Consider the following 22,257-nt stretch of genomic DNA (forward strand, 5'->3'; position numbering starts at 1 on the left):
GCTGCCGTAAAGCAGTAGCAGCAGCCGCAAGAGGTAGAAGAGAAGAAGTGGTGTCGCGCTGAGTCGTAAAGCAGAACGTGTGGAGTCGGAGGAAGGTTAAAGTGAATCCAACAAAACTCGGTAAATATGAAGATTTATCATCATTTTATCACCAAACTGAGTTAATTTAACCACCGCTGAGTTAACGTGTTGTTTTAAAGCGGTGTTGCGTTCACGGTCCGTGGGTTTAACAGCGGAGAGTGCGAGCGGCCCGTCGTTAGCATGAACACACTGTCATTGAAGGAGACACAGGATCGATACTGATTATTACTGTTAAAACCCAACCTGATCACAAACTGATCCAACAGATCATCACTTAGTTTATGTATATTTACATATGATTGTTTAGATAACTGTGCAGTAAAGTGATTTAGTGTTTATAGCGGTGTAGCTACGGGAAGCTAACCGGCTAATAACACAGTCAATGTTTGTTTCTGTATTGATCAATAAAACGTAAAATCAGTTTCCTCTGATCAATAGTTTGGTTCAGGTTTAATAAGAAATCACAGATCTGCTTCATTTAACCTTTAAAACCGCTTTTATTAAAGAGGATAAATGAGTAAATGTCATTTAATTCTGTTATAAATTGAATTTGTTCATAGTTCCCATTAACAGTCACTTCACAATCCATCCTTAGTTAGTTAGTTAGTTTACTTTCTCCTCTGCAGTTATAGGAGTATTCCTCGCTATTCTATATATATTAACTTGTTTACATCCTCTTATTTATGTCTGTGCTTTTATTTGACTGTATCCATCAGATTAATAATCCTATAATTATTCCACTTCATTCTTTAAACATCCAAACAACAGTGAATTAGAGATGTGGTGGTCATTGTTTTGTTTTATAGTTAATCAAATTAAAACTTCAGACCAGAGGTCATTCAAGACACAGCTTCTGAAAACAAAACTATATTATCACATCATACTACATAATGTTACATATTTTATTGATATATTGATCCCACACGTGGGAAATTCACTTTGCAACAGTAGCAAAGAAGTAAAGAATACAAATATAAAGACGTTGCTATGTACAAAAATATATGTAAAACTAAAATATGTACTGTTATGTACAAAAAAAAGTATATGTAGGCCTACATGTTGGTTGATCAGAAGTATTGCACAGTGGACATGAATACAAGTAAATGTACAGTTTGTGTGAACTGAAAAGGTAAAATACATAAAGATAAATTATGCAAAAGGAAAGAAAATTTATGCAAAGGTGACAGATCGGTCATGCAATAATATTGTGACATTAAATATAATTAATGTGTTGTGTTTGTAATCTGCACAGTTGAGCTCCGACTGGTTTTGTGTAATAACCTAATTTATCCAGTAAAGACTCATCCATCATGCTCTTGTCCCCTCTTCCTCCAGCAGCATCATGCCGTTCGTGGACGTGCAGTCGCGGCTGGGCATCAACCTGGACCGCTGGCTGCTGCTGCAGAGCGGCGAGCAGCCCAACAAGCGGGCGTCTCGCTGCCACGCCTTCGAGAAGGACTGGGTGGAATGCTCCCACGGCATCGGACAGACCCGCGCCAAGAAGGAGTGTCTGCTGGAGTTCGAGGATTTCTACGAGTGCATGCACCGGCAGAAGACGGTGAGAAGGGAGGAGGAGGAGGAGGAGGAGGAGGAGTTTTAAAGGGATAGTTCAACATTTTGGCAAATTGTCCCATTGCCATAATCCCTATAGTCATAGCAGTAGGTTTGTTACCTTTAATTGTCGTTGCAAGCTATTTTTAGAACGGCGGAGCAGAGCCGTGAGCTGCTCAGAGCTACGCTACGGAGGCTCATTATGGGATTTCTTGGTTTCCCTCATCAAACTACACAACAAATACACAATCCAACAACTCCACAACGCTCTGGTGGACAAGTTGTGACCTGCACATTCACCACGCTATGAGATAATAACACAACGTTACCACACAGAGTTGTTTTAGAGGGAAATACAGAGACTGTTGATGAAAAACTGTCCCTGAAGGCAACGTGCATCAGCTGGTTTTGCATGAATTTCCCTCTAAAACAACTCTGTGTGGTAACGTTGTGTTATTATCTCATAGCGTGGTGAATGTGCAGGTCACAACTTGTCCACCAGAGCGTTGTGGAGTTGTTGGATTGTGTATTTGATGAGTTTGATGAGGGGAAACCAAGAAATCCCATAATGAGCCTCCGTAGCGTAGCTCTGAGCAGCTCACGGCTCTGCTCCGCCGTTCTAAAAACAGCTTGCACCAACAATTAAAGGTAATGAACCTACTGCTATGACTATAGGGATTATGGCAATGGGCCAATTTGCCAAAATGTTGAACTATCCCTTTAAAAAGGCCTGAATACAGATAAAGCAATGGATGTCAGTGTAACAATAGAAATCAATGCACCATTAGAGGGAGGAAACAGAATCTGCTTCGTTAAAGATTTGATGTCTTTTATTAATAAATCTGTCTGAGTTACTGGCAGCTGGAAGAAAAACTGAAACCAGATCTCTCTGCGCTGAGAGTCTGATCGATCCGTAACTATGGAAACCAGCTGTTCACGTTCTCTCATTTCATTATTTTATGACGCTGACGTCTGGTGGAAATCTAAAAAAAACAAACAGATTTTTACTCAAATGACATGAAAAAGTCAAAAATCAAAACCAACAAAGAGGAAAATATGAAACAGTTTCGCTGCTGATTGAACTTTTATTGCTTCAAATTGAACGTTTGTTCCACAAGCAAACTAAATAAAATGTGAAGGTTAAATACATTTCACGTATTGTAGATAAACATATTAAAGTTAAACGGCCTCAGGTTAGTTTGATTGATGGAGGAAGAGACAGGAAACAACATCTGTCGGCCGGAGTAAAAACTAAACAGTCATGTTACCAGAAGGAGAAACAACATCCGAGTGGAACTGTGTGACAGATGTCAGAATTACACTGAGTTCAGCTTTTGTTACCAGAGTGTGTGTGTGTGTGTGTGTGTGTGTGTGTGTGTGTGTGTTTGTGTGTGTTAGTGTGTGTGTCAGCAGAGCTCAGACTGACTGACACTCTGAGTGAATGTGCAGCAGCAGCAGAAACGTCGTCGTCATCGTCGGTAACGAAGCTGCTGAGTGAAGATGAAACAAGCTTCAGGCCGTCGTGTTCGTCTCCGTCAGTTCAGATCAGAATTAATCCGCCTCAAATAGAAAACCACCAGGTCCTGTAGGAAACAGTAGTTTAGACCTTTAAAGGGATAGTTCAACATTTAGTCAAATCCTCCTCTCACCATCCCTATAGTCACAGCAGTAGGTTCATCACCTTTAATTATCGGTGCATGTTGTTTTGAGATGGGCGGGGCAGAGACGTGAGCTGCTCAGTGAACGGCACAGGACCCCTGTCCCTCATCAAACTCATCAGATACACAATCCAACAACTCCACAACGCTCTGGTGGACAAGTTGTGACCTGCACATTCACCACACTATGAGATAATAACACAACGTTACCACACAGAGTTGTTGTAGAGGGAAATGCAGCCGGAACTACATTCCCGACACGGCTGCTGCTGGGCGGAGGGATTTCAAAAGCACAAAGTAGTTCTGAGTATTTGCTTCATGTGTCGTAATGTTACATAATTATACATGATTATCTCATAGCGTGGTGAATGTGCAGCTCACGATCTCAAAACAACATGCACCGATAATAAAGTAGGTTCAATAAAGGTGATGAACCTACTGCTGTGACTATAGGGATTGTGTTGAGAGGAGAATCTGCCAAAAATGTTGAACTATCCCTTTAACCACTGAACTCTAATCAGTGTTTCCTTCTGTAGCAGATTTGCAGAGACTCTCCTCAGGAGTTTACAAGGCCAAATCAGTGTTTTTGTGAGGTCACTGTGACCTTTAACCTTTGACCTTCGGCCACTGAAATCTTCTCAGTTCAACGTTGAAACCTCGTTAACGTTTTTGTGTCAGATTTAAAGACGTTTAGAGACGTCGTGTCCATGACAACAGGACGGACAGAGATGGAGACATGGACTCAGCCTTCATGTTCTAACTTCTTCTTCTTTATCTTGTTCTTCCTTTTTTTTATTTTTTTTTATACAACTTTATTGACAACAAGAGTATACACAGGATTGAATACAGTTAGATGAAATAAGCGTATACAACATTAATACACAACCAAACCATCATAAACACGCCAGGGGATGACAGTCACAGCAAGACAGAAAAAAACATCAACTTAAATAAATATTTTGTGAAGTTTACAAAGATCATACGTTTTAACAGCTTTTTTATTCTCACTATCACAGAGGGAGGAGATATATTGACCAACATGCAGACAGTTCCAAGAAGTTTGGCTTCTTACCAGAAAATTTTGACTTATTTTTGTAAAATTTGGATAAAATAATTAACAAGTTAATCATATAAAACTGAGAATTTAGTTTTTTATCATATTCAGTGTAGCCAAACAGAACATTTTTCCAGCATGAATTAAACTGGGGATAAATACGATCACTGATAGAGCGTGCCAGTCTGCTCCAGAGTTGTCTGGTGTGTGGGCCAGACCATAATAAATGAACCAAGGTTTAGTTGACAGAGACACAGTGGGAACAGTTCACATCAATGTCCTTCTCCTTCTTCTTCTTCCTGCAGCACGAGCGGCTGCACGCCATCCGTAAGCAGCGCGACAAGATGGTGAAGGAGGGGACGTACACGCCGCCGGCCTGTCACTCAGGCAAGGAGGACCAGTCGCCATGACGACCAGACCTGTGTCGCTCTGCCGCTGTTGTGTATAGTAACTCAGATATCACTATTTCCTGTTCGCCTGTACAAGTTTGCAAATAAATGTTATTATCACCCACAACCCTCCTCCTCCTCCTCGTCTTCTTCTTTTCCTTCTGTCGTCGTCTCAGAAAAATATTTGGTTGAAAATATTTAGATTTAATTTCAACTAATTGATTTTTAAACACCTTTTTTTTTTTAAGCAGCAGAGCAGAGAAAAGAAACATGAGTTGTGACGAGTGAAGAAGACGACACCGAGAGAAACCAGCGGATTAAAAACAAACAAAAACTGGTCTTTACATTAAAGGGATAGTTCAACATTTTTGCAAATTGGCCCATTGCCATAATAATCCCTATAGTCATAGCAGTAGGTTCGTTACCTTTAATTGTCGGTGCAAGCTATTTTTCGAACGGCGGAGCAGAGCCGTGAGCTGCTCAGAGCTACGCTACGGAGGCTCATTATGGGATTTCTTGGTTTCACCTCATCAAACTCATCAAATACACAATCCAACAACTCCACAACGCTCTGGTGGACAAGTTGTGAGCTGCACATTCACCACGCTATGAGATAATAACACAACGTTACCACACAGAGTTGTTTTAGAGGGAAATACAGAGACTGCTTGATGAAAAACTGTCCCTGAAGGCAACGTGCATCAGCGGTTTTGCATGAATTTGCCTCTAAAACAACTCTGTGTGGTAACGTTGTGTTATTATCTCATAAATTCTAAAGTAAAAACAGCTTGCACCGACAATTAAAGGTAACAAACCTACTGCTATGACTATAGGGATTATGGCAATGGGCCAATTTGCCAAAATGTTGAACTATCCCTTTAACTCAAAGACCAAAAACAGCCTGTAGTTTATTGTACTCTACTGTTCATGTATCTGTGTCTTTAACCACAGTTGAGTTTCTCAGACCCACTGACCTGATTCTGTGGTGGTAAAGTGGTAAAGTGGGTGAAGGCTCCCGAGGGACGAGCGGAGCGGAGCGAAGCGACTCTGCTGATGATGATGATGAGACACAGATACAGACGGATGATGCTCTTTGACAACCGTGATTCAATTACCAGTGTTTAACATCAGACTGATGGGATTAGGAGGCTGCAGCTGTCGCCACCAGAGGGCGCCAGCAGCTCAGGTAAAAGGTGAGACAGTCTCTCTCTGCTTCTATAAGGAGATATTTCTGCTCTTATTCTTATCTCTTATTTCAACTCACAACATTTTGCAGAGACTTTAACCGAGTCTGTGCTGAAGCCTTAGGTTTTAATCTCACTGAGGTCGGACTGAGAATAAATTATAATGTCGCTCTGAGCTGCAGCGGAGGACACTGAGGTCGAGTCTGTGTTTATATTTACCCATGTTTTGGGGGGTTTAATGTTAATGAGGAGGAGTTCATTCTCTTTGATTTAACAAACTGGTTCTTTGGTTGTTATTAGACACAAGATTTAATAGATTTACTCACTTTTATGAGTTGACATTTAGACGACCAGTGGTGCATTTATTTTATTTTCTCTGGCTTTTATACTGTAATTTATTGGGGTTTTAAAAACCATGAGTCACAGCAATTACAATTACATTTCATTTTATTTGACTTTTCATTGGTAGGGTTGTTCTTTGTCACAGTTTTTCTCTTTTTTTATGTATCCTCTTCAATAATTTTTATCTGCACAAGCACCTTGTAACTTTTTTTTTTTTTTGTCGTTTCATATCTTTACAATGAAATAAGGGTTTGGCAACAATCCTCATAGCAGCATCACAATAAATACAGAATGAATTAATAGAAACACTAAAAACAATACATAGAAATACCTTAATGCTATAGATATTAGATCATTAAAGGAGAAGCTATTTGAAATAAAGGTTACGATCATTATTACTATTCCTTCTTTTTCCAAACCTACTAGAGATGTCTTTTTGCAGAATAATTCACTGTTGTGACTCGTGCTTTTATTTTGGCGGGGTGACACTGGGAGTATCTAGACCTAAAAAACCTCTACGTTTCTAAAATATTGGATTTTTAAAATATATATAAGTAATAATGTATAGATATGAGTCAGAAGCTAAAATCTGAATCAAAAAAAATGAAAAATGAACACAGTTCTTTATTGATACGATGGACAGAAACATTTCACTTCCCTCTGACCCCTCCACCCCCACTCAGACTTTTTATTTCAGATGACAGAGCAGCGATGACCGTCTGAATGCTCAAACAGGTCACGTCGTCAGGCCAAAGCGTCGGACTCGGACAGCGGCCGAGGCCTCGGGCAGAGTCTCACTCCCACACAGAGAAGCTTTGTCTTCCTCTTCATCTCCATCATCGTCCTCATTAAACTGAATCCACAGATAATTATTGTACAATAATGGATCTGTGACCTGCATCATCACAAGGTCTCAAAAATAAATCTAATTAATTACTGAGTCAAGTCAGATCTGAACCCACCACCGCCACCACTGAAAGGAATAGTTCACTCAAAATTAAAATTTCACTCATTATCTCCTACTCCCCCTCATGTGGACTAAGGGCTGGGAGAAGTTTCAGAGTCCTCCGTGGCTTCTCTGAGTTACAGGGGGTCTCGGCGTAGCAGTGCATGTCCATATGACGGTTGTGAATGGATACCAACTGTCTTCGTAACAAAAAGACACACCAAAAAACATCCAAATACCTCCATGCTGCTCGTATGTAATCTCGCGAGATTTGGACGGATCGGAAAGAGGAGCTTCCGCTACAAAACAAGCTTGAAATATAGACTTGTTTAATTTTTTTTGGAACAATTTCGCATTTCGGGGCTTCATTACAAGACGGACATTACATACGAGCAGCATGGAGGTATTTGGATGTTTTTTGGTGTGTCTTTTTGTTATGAAGACAGTTGGTATCCATTTGCAACCGTTATATGGACATGCACTGCTACGCCGAGACCCCCTGTAACTCTGAAACTTCTCCCAGCCCTTAGTCCACATGAGGGGGAGTCGTAGATAATGAGTGAAATTTCAATTTTGGGTGAACTATCCCTTTAAAGCTGTGTGTTTACAATCAATCCAACATGATCAATAATTAACTGCTGCTGAGTGAAGGAATGAGCAGCAGCTGCTTCATGTTGAACTTTAGCCTGTGTTTACTGTGACTGTGGCCTCAGGTTCATGGTGGTGGTGATGATGATGATGATGATGAGCCCGGCTGCTGTTTGATTAGAGCGGCTGCAGGGCAGATAATCCAGCTGTGAGGGAGGAGGGGGGGGGGGGGGGGGGGGGGGGGGGGGCAGGGGGGGAGACAGTCTGGATTATCCCACAGCAGCAGAGCCAGTCACACTGTATCACCACCTCCACCCCCAACACACACACACCGCTGCTCCACTGACACCGTCTGAGCTCCAGACGCCATGTTTCACACTCTGGTGTCCTGCTGCCACATAATAATAATCATAATAATAATAATTCATTAATTTAGTTAAATAAAGAATAAAAGACGTCTCCGCTTCAGACTGTTTAATAAAACAAACTAAAATCCACTGTATAACCAGAGTGTATTGGCTTTATAACTGATAGATTACACGTGATATAAGGTATGCAGGTTTATTTACATAGTGTCAATACTGTTTCATATGCGTGGATCAATATTTGTTAATTGGAGAGCTGAGATATACATATATACATATACAGCTCTGGAGAAAAAACAAAAAGAGACCACTTCAAAATGTTCAGTTTCTCACTTTGGTTTTATTCTTTAAAGTAGCCTACTGACAACATTTCTTCCAAATTTGAAATAAAATTATTGTCATTTAGAGCATTAATTTGCAGGAAAAAAATTGCAACTGTTTTTTTTTTTTACTTAGTAAGAGTTCAGTAATCAACATTGATGGAAGAACCCCAATTTTTATCACAGCAGTGGTTTTATAATCTTCATTAAATATGATTTTGGTTCATCAGTGCCTCATTAAATAGAGTGACGTGGCGTGAGCTTGTGTGGGAATCCAACAGACAATCGAACGGCTGCCAAACATGTAGAGATGCTGATTTATTAAGAAAACCTTTGGAGTGGTCTCTTATTTTTTTCCTGCAGGTTTTTATCGGTTTTTGTTTTGTTTTGTGTGTGTCAAAAAGAAGTGAGCAGCATTTTGTTTCTCACCTGTGGTTCATGCAACAAGTTGTAGTTGCAGCACCGATTCCTGATCTGTTGAGAATTTATTCTGAAAGAACACATTTATTACATATTATTATAAGAATTAACACGTTCAAATATAAGTTAATATTCATAAAAAACAGTTCATATATTAAATATGTAGTTAAAAAGAGGACTGAAATTCATTCAATTTTATTTGGTCGGACTTCAATACCCAGGATGCTCTAGGAATAAAAGGTGAACATTTTTTCCCTTTTTTATTTACTAATTGACGTCTGACTCATTTGAATCAACAGTCTCACTCCATCACTTTTTAGTTTCAAGCTGAATCTGAATCATCATCATATAGTCTCTGTATATAACTGGTCTGGTGCTACAGTAGTGGTGGTTTGTGTTGTGTTGTGGTGTGTTGTGTTGTGCAGACTGGGTGGAGCCCAAAACACCACACAGCCTGTGGCCGGGCTGTAAAAACCAAAACAATGAGCTGAAATATGCTGAACACGCTCTGTAGAGGAGGAGGTGATGATCCAGAGCCTCTCTTCTGATTGGCTGACTTGTTTTCTGAGCGGTCCAATTAAAAACAGAGCAGATTTCAGAATAAAACACTGATGGTGGTGATGGTGTTGTCCAGGTGGTGAGGAGGCGGGGCTTAGTTGTGACATCACAAAGTGACAGGAAGTCCTGACGGCAGCTGGTTTTAGTTTCTCTGTGGACTGAGGCTTTGATACTTTGACAGTTTGAAGGAGTTTAAACACAAACATTAACCTTTATTTTGAAGGAACTTTAACACAAACATACCTTTATTTTGAAGGAGCTTTAACACAAACATCTACCTTTATTTTGAAGGAGCTTTATACAACCATTTACCTTTATTTTGAAGGAGCTTTAATACAAACATCTACCTTTATTTTGAAGGAGCTTTAATACAAACATCTACCTTTATTTTGAAGGAGCTTTAATACAAACATCTACCTTTATTTTGAAGGACCTTTAATACAAACATCTACCTTTATTTTGAAGGAGCTTTATACAAACATCTACCTTTATTTTGAAGCAGCTTTAACACAAACATCTACCTTTATTTTGAAGGAGCTTTAACACAAACATCTACCTTTATTCTGAAGGAGCTTTAATACAATCATCTACCTTTATTCTGAAGGAGCTTTAATACAAACGTCTACCTTTATTTTGAAGGAGCTTTAATACAAACGTCTACCTTTATTTTGAAGGAGCTTTAACACAAACATCTACCTTTATTCTGAAGGAGCTTTAATACAATCATCTACCTTTATTCTGAAGGAGCTTTAATACAAACGTCTACCTTTATTTTGAAGGAGCTTTAATACAAACATCTACCTTTATTTTGAAGGAGCTTTAACACAAACATCTACCTTTATTTTGAAGGACCTTTAATACAAACATCTACCTTTATTTTGAAGGAGTTTTAACACAAACTTCTACCTTTATTTTGGAGGAGCTTTAACACAAACATCTACCTTTATTTTGAAGGAGCTTTATACAACCATCTACCTTTATTTTGAAGGAGCTTTAACACAAACATCTACCTTTATTTTGAAGGAGCTTTATACAAACATCTACCTTTATTTTGAAGGAGCTTTATACAACCATTTACCTTTATTTTGAAGGATCTTTATACAACCATTTACCTTTATTTTGAAGGAGCTTTAATACAAACATACCTTTATTTTGAAGGAGCTTTACTGTAATAATAACATGTATGGGGCATGTGTTTTTGTGACCTCTTCATGTCCAAGGTCAGCTCTTCTCCTCCTGCTGCTCATCTCTCCATCTCAGCATCTGTAATCAATAGATTTGTGAGCTACTCCCTCTCCTTCTGCTTCTCCTCCAGCTGTTTGGAGAGGGAGGGGGTGTTGTGTCCATACATGTGTGTGTGAGTGTGTGTGTACATAGGGATTATAAAAACCAAGATTAATACTATCACATGTGATCATCATCCAGCACTATAGCTGCTATATGTAATAATCCAGAGTGAGGAGGAAATATTCCAGTGTGAACGCCCTGTTCTCCCTCTCCTCTCCTGCCTGAAGTGTGAGAAAGTGTGTGTGCATGGAGTGAATGTGGATGTGTGAATGTGAATGAGTGTGTGTTTGGCAGTGCTGCTGATGACGCAGGGACACACAACCGAAATCTGAATTTCCGCGACACTTAACACACTCAATGGACATGGGTTAAGTGTCGCAGCCGTGAAAACTGCCTATTGAAGAGAAAGCGAGAGTGTGTGTGTGTGTGTGTGTGTGGCGGGGGGAGAGAGGGAGAGTGTGTGTGTGTGGTGGGGGGTTGTAGCCTAGACTATAAGGCGAGAAGAGAGGGAGAGAGAGGGGGAGAGGAGAGGAGAGGAGGAGGAAGAGGAGGAGGACAGCCATTACCATTCAGGATCACGTTGCCTGCTGCTCCACAGCCTCATCCCCGGCTGTGTGTGTGTTACAGCCTATATGTGTGTGTGAGAGTGTGTGTGGCAAGCGGCTCGGGGATTTTTCCTTTTTTTTTTTTTTAGGGAGGAAGCGTGGCGACAGGATCACGATCGGTGGACAGGAAAACATCCAACCTTTTTATTCATCCATCCCTTCCTTCCTTCTATCCATCCATCCGTCCGTCCGTCCGGGAGAAGGGAGCAGCGGCGGCGGCAGCAGCAGCAGCATCTCCCCGGCTTCCCTCGCTCTCTGCTCGGATACCAGGACCGCTGCTGCCCGCTGAAGGTAAGCAGCTCCGGAGCTCCAAACCAGCACCAACCCGTATAGCTATAGGCGATTATCTATCTATATCTATCTATCAGCACCTGTCGATCGATGACATTCATTTATTGATTATCAAGGATAATTTAGAAGAAGAAGGTGGGAAAAAAGTAACCGATCAGAACTAATCGATCAGCTATAAACTCACTTTACTATCATAGCCTATCATATCAATCCAGAACCACCGAGCTCTTTACATTCACATGTTGATGATGCATCGGGTTGTAGCTATAATGTGTCATAAAAATCAATAACGTGTTGATATAGGCTATATATAGCTATAGATTATTGGTTTTTGGGGTTTTTTTTCATCTCCGCGGTGCTCGGCGGAGCTGCAGCCGGATTTGGAGCCGCAGGGCCGGGTTCTGCTCGGTGCTGCTCGGGCAGAGTCACGGAGGGTTTGTGGGTCGTCGTGAGAAGCGGTTGAGGTTTTTTTTTTTTTCTTTCCCCACTAATGCGAGGCGAGACTCGGCAGTGGCAGAGACTCTCAGATGGAGAAATGTAATTAGTTGGTGTGATCCATCCGAGCAGCACATAGGGGCGGTGTGCTGGACAAAGAGCCCCCACCTCCTCCTCTTCCTCCTCCTCTACCACCATCATCAGCTCCAACGTTTAGCTCCATGTCTGACGTCCATTCATGCACACAGACACAGAGAGAGAGGCATGCATGCAGAAGTAGAGATATATTACTCTGCAAATCCACATGCAAATCCTCATCCAGATAGACAGAGACCCTCCCATCATCATCATCATCATCATCATCATCATCATCATCATCATCATCATCATCATCATCATCATGGCCTCCATCTCTACCTCCACCTGCTCTAGTAGATTCCCACTGGGCTCCATCGCCGCCTGCAGCAGCTTCTCCCTCTTTCTCTCTCTGTTTCTCTGTCTGGAAAACCTCAGTCATATCATATGATGCAAGGTGCACAGATAAATAATAATAATAATCCAGACTCAGAGCTCCATCACCTCCTCCTCCTCCTCCTCCTCCTCCTCCTCCTCCACCTCCTGCAGCTTTGTAGCAGATGGTCAAGCGCACATCTCCCCGCTGACCCCTCCAGCGCCTGTAGCTGCCTCCTCACATACAGTCACACACACACAACAAACCTTTTCATAACTCGTCGTCTCCACACAGGCTCATTTCTTTTTCTTTTTCTTTATTTTTTTTTCAGACTACAGACACACAGTGTGTTGTGTTGTGTTGTGTAGTTGTAGTTGTGTTACGGCTACAGGAGAAGCCTCCGTCTGTCTGTGCTGCTGCTGCTGCTGAGGTTAAATACTGAACATGTCTGTAATTTAATTTCATGTGAAGACTCTTTTCAGACATCATGCTCTTTGAATCAGGGTTTTTTACTTCTGTACTAAATCACAACGGTTTCACTGAAACCACAGAGAATCTCTCCACTTTTTTATTTTATTTTATTTCCCTTGTACCTCCAATCCTCTTTATCCATCCGCTCTGATTCACTGATTCGTTGTTTAATGCACATTGTAAGTTCACAGAGACCAAGGTGACGCCTCTGTTTAATCCCCACTGTTTAACACTGTGCAGAGAATCAAACTCTGTATAATAAAGTGATAAAGTTCCTGTGGAGATCATTATAAAGTAACTCCTCCTTCATTTCTTATTCTGTCTGATCAGCAGCCCAGAAATAAGACATTATAATAATAAAAAATGAAGAAAACCCCAAACTGTTTAACATGCAAACACCTAAACCTGTAAAAACAGAGGAGCAGCAGCAGAGTCAGAGAGGTGTGAGCGGCTGAGCTGAGGTCAGCGAATAATAATCAGCGTTTTATAGCTTCATTAATAATTTGAACAAAGTTAAAATAAAACAGTGGTTGGCTCATTATCTCCTCCAGTTGAAGATCAGAGCCTCAGATTGTTTCACATGGAGAAGTTTTGGGAAAAAGTGGTGAAAAAATGAAACTTTAAACTACACTTTAACTTAAATTTAGCTGTAATTAACTTGTGGATCGAGTAAAAACCTGCTTCTACCTGTGGATCATCAATAACAAGAGACAGAGAGAGAGATTTGGTATTTGCACAGTGACGTCCCAGAGCTGTAAATATTGATCGGTGTGTGTGTGTGTGTGTGTGTTAGATGGCTGTGTGATGATGATGACACATGATCACACCGGTCCAGTAAAAACCTCGGAGACATGTGACTCAACTCTGGCTGTTTGCTCTTCTTTCACTTTCCATCTCTTATCTCCGACTTTTAACCTGTGCACAACAAACACTTTCCCTTTTTCTCCTTCAATCTCTCTCTCTCTCTCACACACACACACACACACACACACACACAGACAGACACACAATCTCTCTCTCTTTCTTTTTCCATTCTCTATCTTTAATTAACTCTCCGTCTGTCCAGTCATCATGCTGAGTAGTAGCTTCGGTATTTTTTGGCAAGCTCATTTGGTTTGTGTTTATAATAGCCTATATGTGAATGCTTTTTCTCTGAGTATGTGTGTGTGTGTGTGTGTGTGTGTGTGTGTGTGTGTGTGTGTGTGTGTGTGTGTGTGTGTGTGTGTGTGTGTGTGTGTGTGTGTGTGTCTGGCCAGTTATTCACCCTGTCAGTCGGTGTGTTACTCATCAGGACTGTGTTTTCAGAGCAGAAGCTGCTCATTCATCCTCTGCTCCTTTTACAGTACATAACCAGTGATTTACGTGATGTTAAAGGGATAGTTCAACATTTTGGCAAATTTTCCCATTGCCATAATCCCTATAGTCTTAACAGTAGGTTCGTTACCTTTAATTGTCAGTGCAAGCTATTTTTAGAACGGCGGAGCAGAGCCGTGAGCTGCTCAGAGCTACGCTACGGAGGCTCATTATGGGATTTCTTGATTTCCCTTCATCAAACTCATCAAATACACAATCCAACAACTCCACAACGCTCTGGTGGACAAGTTGTGAGCTGCACATTCACCACGCTATGAGGTAATAACACAACATTACCAGACAGAGTTGTTTTAGAGGGAAATTCATGCAAAACCGCTGATGCACGTTGCCTTCAGGGACAGTTTTTCATCAACAGTCTCTGTATTTCCCTCTAAAACAACTCTGTGTGGTAACGTTGTGTTATTATCTCATAGCGTGGTGAATGTGCAGGTCACAACTTGTCCACCAGAGCGTTGTGGAGTTGTTGGATTGTGTATTTGATGAGTTTGATGAGGGAAACCAAGAAATCCCATAATGAGCCTCCGTAGCGTAGCTCTGAGCAGCTCACGGCTCTGCTCCGCCGTTCTATAAAATAGCTTGCACCGACAATTAAAGGTAACAAACAACTACTATGACTAACTATAGCAATTATGGCAATGGGCCAATTTGCCAAAATGTTGAACTATCCCTTTAAATATCATCATGCATCATGAGGGCAGTACGGTGGCCCTGAGGGGTGAACACACTGTTGCATCACACAAACCACAAACACTCTTTATCTTAGAAACAAAGCTTTGAACTCCAGAAGTTAAAACAACTTCCTGTTGTCGTGTTGTGTAACTCTGAATGTTTAAACACGTTGGTTTATTTTTTGCACAACTTTCTGTATTTATTGCAGCAGTTGTGTGTTTAAAATATCTTTAAATATCTTCTCTAGTGTGTCTATGAAGTTGTCGCCCGGGGACGAATAAAGTTTATTGAACTGAACTGAGTTGAACTGAACTAAAAACAGGCTGTTAATGTTGCTGTAAAGTGTGTGAGCAGCCAGTCAGCTGGTGAAAAACCACTGAGTAGGTTAGTATGATGATGTCACCGTTTCACAGATCAACCAATCAGATACCAATCAGCTCTGATGGTTTGAATGCAGCTTGTTGATCGAAATAAAACAGTTTTTGGTCAGTTTTTCTCATTTTATACGATAAAAGCAGAGACTCTGGATCTGGATTCATGTGTAGGACAGATGTGTTGTGTTGTGTTGTGTTGTGTGTGTGTTGTGTGTCTGAACTGAGCGTGATGTTTGTGTCCGACTGTGGAGCACGAGTGTCAGTGAATGTTTCGTCAGCGGCCGTTAGAGCGCAGGAATGCTGCTCTGGAATCACAGGGAGGCAGTTAGGACCGTTGCTCTGCTGCTAACGTCTGTTTTTCTCCTCCTCCGGCTTTCTCCCTTTTCTTTCTCTTTTGGATTCTTCACTGCCTCCTCCACAAAGTCTTCTCTCTCTCTCTCTGTGTGTTTTATGCCACTTCTTTTTTTTACTCCTCTTTTGTTGCACATAACCCTAACACACACACTAACACACACACTAACACACAGGCATGGCGTGGCCGGGCTGAGCTGAGCTGTGGGAACAGGCTGCGTCCATGTGAGTCCTGGTCGGGGTGTGAGTTATAAATCAGAGCAGTGAGGCATCAGCATCTCTGCATGGTCGCATTCAGCCGCCGCTGCTGCTGCTCACTGCAACAGGAAGAGGCAGCAGCCAAGAGCCCTGCATGGATATCACTCTGTGTGTGTGTGTGTGTGTGTGTGTGTGTGGCTCCGCTGCACACTTGCTGACCTGTGTGTATTTTTGTGTAGCCTACTGTAGCCTATATAAAGCAGTTAGTAGCCTATGTATACTAATCTATTTTAATTTGAATATATGAGTTGATTATTATTGTAATTTGAAGCAAAACAGGCAGTTTAAAGATGCTGTGTTTGGATTTTTCTCAATTTTGTCACAGTATTGATAATAAGTTGATTGATAAAATACAATAGATTCATAAATTACAAATCAGAATAACTGCCTTGGTGAGTTAAATTACAGTGGTTGGAACCAGTCAGAGTTGACTGAATGTCAAACTTGTATTTAGCCTTTGGGGGGAGTGTAGCGGATGTGCACTCACTCCACCCATAAAAGACGTGCTAACCAACCCACCAAGTGATTGTCAACCTCTTGGCGAAGAGGTTAGCATCGTCGCCTCTGGTGCGGGAGGTCGTGGGATCGAACCCCACCTAGGGCAGGCCGTGAGAAACACAACGCAGAGGGCCAGATCGACATCAGCTACAGGAGCATACATCAGTCCGACTGCCCAAAAGTCCGACGGCTCATTTCTCCGACTACCCATTCTACAGTGTTGAGGTTAGGTTTAGGGTAAGGTTAAGGGTTAGGTGAAGGTTAGGTTTAGGGTAAGGTTAAGGGTTAGGGCTACTTAAGTCGGAGAAGTGGGAGGTCGGACTAATGGACGCAAAAATAAAGAAATGTATGGTCGGAGAAATGGGTAGTCGGACAGACGTCATGCGCCCTTAGCCTTTAGCTGATGTTAGCATCAGTGAGCCTTTCCTTTCTTCTACTTGCTAACCAGACAGACGGCAAAATATAATTTCATATAGCCTATAAAAAAAGACGGCTGAATAAATAATGCTAACGTTAGCCATGTAGCAATAGCAAAACTTAGCCTACAAACATATCCTCATGCATTCAAGTTTATAATCTAATAATGACAGAGAGGCCATTCTCCTCCATTAACGTGATTTTGCCAATAATAGGCTACTTACGAACTTGTATTTTATCACGATAGACAACTGTTAATGCTAATGTTAGCTACTTAGGAATAGCTACATTTATAAACAGCATCTTTTAATCAGGATTGGTCAACAGAAAAACAGTGTTAGTTTTTAATTATCAGTATTTTTCAAGCAATTCATTGATTAATCAGAGTATAACTGATAATAATGATACGTTTAAATAAAAATGGTATTTATGTACCTTGAACTGTTTGTTTATCTGTAACTGTCATGCACTCAAGACTCAATCATTCTGACAGTAGATGTCCAGCCTGTGTTATAACGTCCGGTCTCACAATTAACCCTAAGGGTAAATTACTTAATATATTAGGAGGTAGAAAATACACCAGTTTGAACTAGTAGGCTATTGAACAGATTTTCCTGGACGTGATCTCAGTAGCAACTCGACAGAACTTCTTCAAATTTGGCTCAAACGCTCAAAGACTCAGAGATTCAGTTTTGGAGGCCAAGTTTCCAAAGATCTTACTATAACAACCTTTTTTGGCTTCGTGAATATCAATGTGATTTCTCAAGAGTTATTCAAAGGTCAAAGGTCAGTGTGACCTCACCCAATAGCCTACTTTTTAGGCTTATCTCACAACTTCACGCAGCGATTAGCTATGACAAATAAGGATAAACAAAGTTCTGGAACTAGTTTGAGTGGCGTAGGGATACGACCATGAGGAGGAGGAGGTTTCATTTAATTAGAAATCACAAGAAGAGGAATTTATTAATTAAAAATATTTATCTTGCAGTCCTGATTTGCAGCAGTGGGGCAAGTTATTGTACATCTGTGCATGTGTGTGTGTTTGTAGTGGAGAGGAGAAGAGAGTGAGTCTCATCATCTTCAGAAGATCTCAGTGTTTCTGCTTCCTCTCAGTTTCTTCTTCAAAGCTCTAGCTGGTTTTACCCTCTGAGCTGTAATGACACGGTGCGGCTTTGAAGCTTCCCCTCTGGCTCTATTTATAAAACCGCTAGTTGCTATAGTGGCACTGACTCACACACACACACACACACACACACACACACACACACACACACACACACACACACACACATAGACAGAGAGAAAGAGAAAACACCAACATCAGGACAGATAGAAACACAGCTGTACACTGGAGAACCGCGGTGGGTTTTGGGTAGTTTGGGCTTTCTCTCTCTCCCTCCGTCTTCCTAGAGGCGTTGCTGTGGAGACGGGATTCAGGAAGTGGGGCTCTGCCAGGCCAGCGGTCTCGCCAGGGGCCAGCAGAGGGAGGAGGAGGAGGAGGAGGAGCAGGAGGAGGAGGAAGAGGAGGGTTTTTTTGGCAGCGGTGGTGCAGATGGAAATCCCAGCCGTGGTGTTGAACTCACAGATCGTACACAGAGACATTCCCACCCAGTGACCAGCGCTCCGGTCACGCTGCCTCAGGGCTGTGTGTGTGTGTGTGTGTGTCACAGTTTGGACTTCAGCTGAGTGAGTGTGTGTAGAGTTCCTCTGAGGTCTTTGTGACCGTTTTCTGTCAACCAACAGTTGGTTGATGATAACTTGTTAAGACTCAGACTCAAGTCCCACTGGGGGCTTTTATTCTGAAAAACCTTGTAGCTGTTCTGAGGAAACAAAAGTGAAACCTCACAGGGAGCTTATGCATGTAAACCAACCAACACTGATCATTTTAACAGTAAAAAACAAAACAAAACATGATTTTTTACTTTTACTCTTTAGAACATGACGTGAATCTAATAAATATTTCTCTTTCTGTGACCTTCAACCTTTTGAGCTCCAGACGTATCTTGTTGTAGCATGTTCAGCTTCGTAGGAACAACACACAACAAGTGTGAATAATGAATTAATATAACAGAGATATTGTTAAAGGGATAGTTCAACATTTTGGCAAATCCTCCTCATAGCAGTAATTGCCTTTAATTGTTGGTGCAAGCTATTTTTAGAACGGCGGAGCAGAGTCGTGAGCTGCTCAGAGCAACACTACGGAGGCTCATTATGGGATTTCTTGGTTTCCCTCATCAAACTCATCAAATACACAATCCAACAACTCCACAACGCTCTGGTGGACAAGTTGTGACCTGCACATTCACCACGCTATGAGATAATCATGTAACATTACGAGACAGAGTTGTTTTAGAGGTAAATGCAGCCGGAACTACATTCCAGACACGACTGCTGGGCGGAGGGATTTCAAAAGCGCAAAGTAGTTCCGAGGATTTGCTTCATGTGTCGTAATGTTACATAATAATACATGATTATTTCATAGCGTGGTGAATGTGCAGGTCACAACTTCTCCACCACCTGCAGACAAGAGTTGGTTTCTCTAAAGAAGATTTAAAAACCAGTGATCAGATGATGCTTTTTTCGTTTCTCCGCCCTTTTCTTTCTTGTGATTATCTCAGTGACTCTATGAAAAAACGTCTTGCACAAACATTCACAATGAACTGCTTCGATTTGGGTCAAAGTCAAAGGTCAAAGGTGATGGTAGTGGTGGTGACCAGAAGATACAGTTTTGACCTTGTAAATGCGATAGCTGGGATTCTTTGAGGGAACTTCTTTAAATTTAATAGAAACGTTCACTCTGACTCAAGGAAGAACTGATTAGATGTCGGTGGCTAAAGGTCAAAGCAGGTTTAGTATAAATTGTTGTGGTGACGGGTGTAAAACCTCTGACATCTTGACTGGTTGGTTGACGTCTGTGAGCTGGAATCGAACCGACGATTCTCTGAGACGCTCGTCCACCTGCCGAGGCCCCGAGGAGCCGTAACACAAGAGCCAATAAAAAACCACTTCATTGTGTCAGAGCTGCAGCCGCCGGCGCAGTGCTGAGATCGGACGTATTGATTCATGTATTGATCCTGTGTGATGGACAGATGAGAGCATCAGCTCCCTGGAGGCTACACACACACACACACACACGCACACACACGCACGCACGCACGCACGCACACACACACACACACACACACACACACACACACATAGACACCTGTGTTTACTATCAGCTGTTTTTCTTTGTTATAATAAACAGACAGTGGTTTTATTAAGACATTACACAGATGTAGAGAAGAAGCAACAGATCAAGAGAAAGAGAAAGAGGAATGAAAAGAAAGAAAGAGAAAGAAAGAACGAAAGAAAGAAAGAGGAAAGCTCTTTCTCTCTCATCTCACCAACATATTGACTCTTTTTTATAAATAGAAACCAGACAAGCTTTGAAATCTCATCTCTTTCTCTTCCGCTTCCTCTCTCTCTCTCTTTTCTCTCTCCACTCCTCCATCACAGTGATCTGTCGTTCATCATCACACTTGGCCTCGTCCATGTGATCAATTAATCAGCTGAAAAAGAAGCTGCTGCTGCTGCTGTTTGAAATTGAAACTTTAAGGCGCTGCTGTTTTTTTTTTCCCCTTCAAAATAAGAGTCTGATTTGATTTAAGTTTTACATTTGTGATGAATTTAAACATAATTTAGGACATAATCACATTTTTGCAACCTTGAAACTTTGCATTTTAATAGAAGATGCAGTAATATATATACTATATACACACGTTAGTCTAAATAAAAAAGTCCTTAAAGGGATAGTTCAACATTTTGGCAAATTGACCCATTACCATAACCCCTGTAGTCATAGCAGTAGGTTCGTTACCTTTAATTGTCGGTGCAAGCTGGTTTTAGAACGGCGGAGCAGAGCCGTGAGCTGCTCAGAGCTACGCTACGGAGGCTCATTATGGGATTTCTTGTTTTCCCTCATCAAACTCATCAAATACACAATCCAACAACTCCACAACTCTGTGTGGTAACGTTGTGTTATTATCTCATAGCGTGGTGAATGTGCAGCTCACAACTTGTCCACCAGAGCGTTGTGGAGTTGTTGGATTGTGTATTTGATGAGTTTGATGAGGGAAACCAAGAAATCCCATAATGAGCCTCCTCTGTAGCGTAGCTCTGAGCAGCTCACGGCTCTGCTCCTGATTATGGCAATAGGCCAATTTGTCAAAATGTTGAACTATCCCTTTAAGTATTATTGAACTAACAAACCTGTCTGTGCAGATATCTTGATTTTCTCTTGTCTTGACACTTTTTTTTATCTCAGCTGCAACAACAAACGTTCACCGGAGACAAACTCAGATTAGACTTCTGGTGGCTGAAGGTCAGAGGTCAGAGGTCACGATGATGATGATGTCACAACAACATGATCTTGTCCTTGTGAACGCGGTATCTAAACTAGAACTAAACATTCACTTTGACTCGAGGACGAGCTGATTACATTTTGGGCGTCAAAGGTCAATGTGACTTCATGAAACACTGTCAAAGCACCGATGACAAACCTTCACAATAAAATGGGCTGCTTTATACGACTGTGGACAGGGCCGTTGCTAGGAATTCTGGGCCCCCTTAAAGAATACTAAAGTGGGCCCCTCCCCCTAACTTTTCCTTTTTTTTTTTCTTAGACTACGTATGTATTATGGTTTTTTATTTAGCCTTCTTTGTTTTGATGCTAATGCAGCATTACACTGCAAAAACTCAACTTTTAATATATTAAAAGTAGCTTGTTTTTAGACACTTTTTACTTATTTCAAGCAGATTTTCACTTGGAATAAGTAGAAAAAATCTGATAGTGGAACAAGTTTTTCTTCCTTATTACAAGCACAAAAAACTTACGTTCACTGACAGATTTTTCTATTTATTGTGAATTTAAGTGAAAATTATCTAAGAACAAGTTAATTTTTAGGTGATGAGTCTTATTTTAAGTGGAAAGAGATTAGTTTTGACTAGAAATGAGACATTTGGACAAGAAATAAGACAAATATTCTTGGAAAGATGTTGAGTTTTTACAGTGTACTATGAGTATTAGTCAGGGTCTTACGCAGAATAATTCAGTCATACAAAGATTAGACTACTGGGGTTTTTTATGGGCCCCACTGGGCGCTGGGCCCCTAGAGTTATCATCACCTTTCTCCCCTGTACAACGGCCCTGACTGTGGACAAACAGTTCTTCTACTCACTCGTTCGTATCAGTATCACCTCTTTTCCTCCGTCTGGACACGATGACAAACGTAACCCAGTTGTTTCTTTTCCTGCTGAATCGTTGCATCATTGATGACTC

At 41.2% G+C, this 22,257-nt stretch overlaps 2 protein-coding genes across 3 annotated transcripts in view; both read left to right on the forward strand.

The window, feature by feature from the left end:
- Positions 1-4,860, forward strand: ndufs5 (NADH:ubiquinone oxidoreductase subunit S5). Of its 2 annotated transcripts, none has more exons than XM_083982182.1 (3): positions 1-120; positions 1,417-1,639; positions 4,650-4,860. In XM_083982182.1, the coding sequence occupies exons 2-3, from the start codon at positions 1,424-1,426 to the stop codon at positions 4,752-4,754; spliced, it is 321 nt and encodes a 106-aa protein (XP_083838308.1). In that variant the 5' UTR covers positions 1-120; positions 1,417-1,423; the 3' UTR covers positions 4,755-4,860. The 2 variants fall into 2 exon arrangements, with proteins under 2 accessions (XP_083838308.1, XP_083838309.1); XM_083982183.1 differs by having other exon boundaries at positions 31-120; positions 1,420-1,639.
- Positions 4,861-11,340: 6,480 nt separating this feature from the next.
- LOC310993828 (microtubule-actin cross-linking factor 1-like) overlaps positions 11,341-22,257 on the forward strand; it is a gene marked incomplete at its 3' end in the record, with an annotated part of 137,367 nt that continues 126,450 nt past the window's right edge. The window contains exon 1 of the mRNA XM_083982308.1: positions 11,341-11,639. The remainder of the gene's footprint in view (positions 11,640-22,257) is intronic.

The sequence above is a fragment of the Trachurus trachurus genome (assembly GCF_905171665.1).
Source record: "Trachurus trachurus genome assembly, chromosome: 11".
NCBI classification, from domain to species: domain Eukaryota; kingdom Metazoa; phylum Chordata; class Actinopteri; order Carangiformes; family Carangidae; genus Trachurus; species Trachurus trachurus.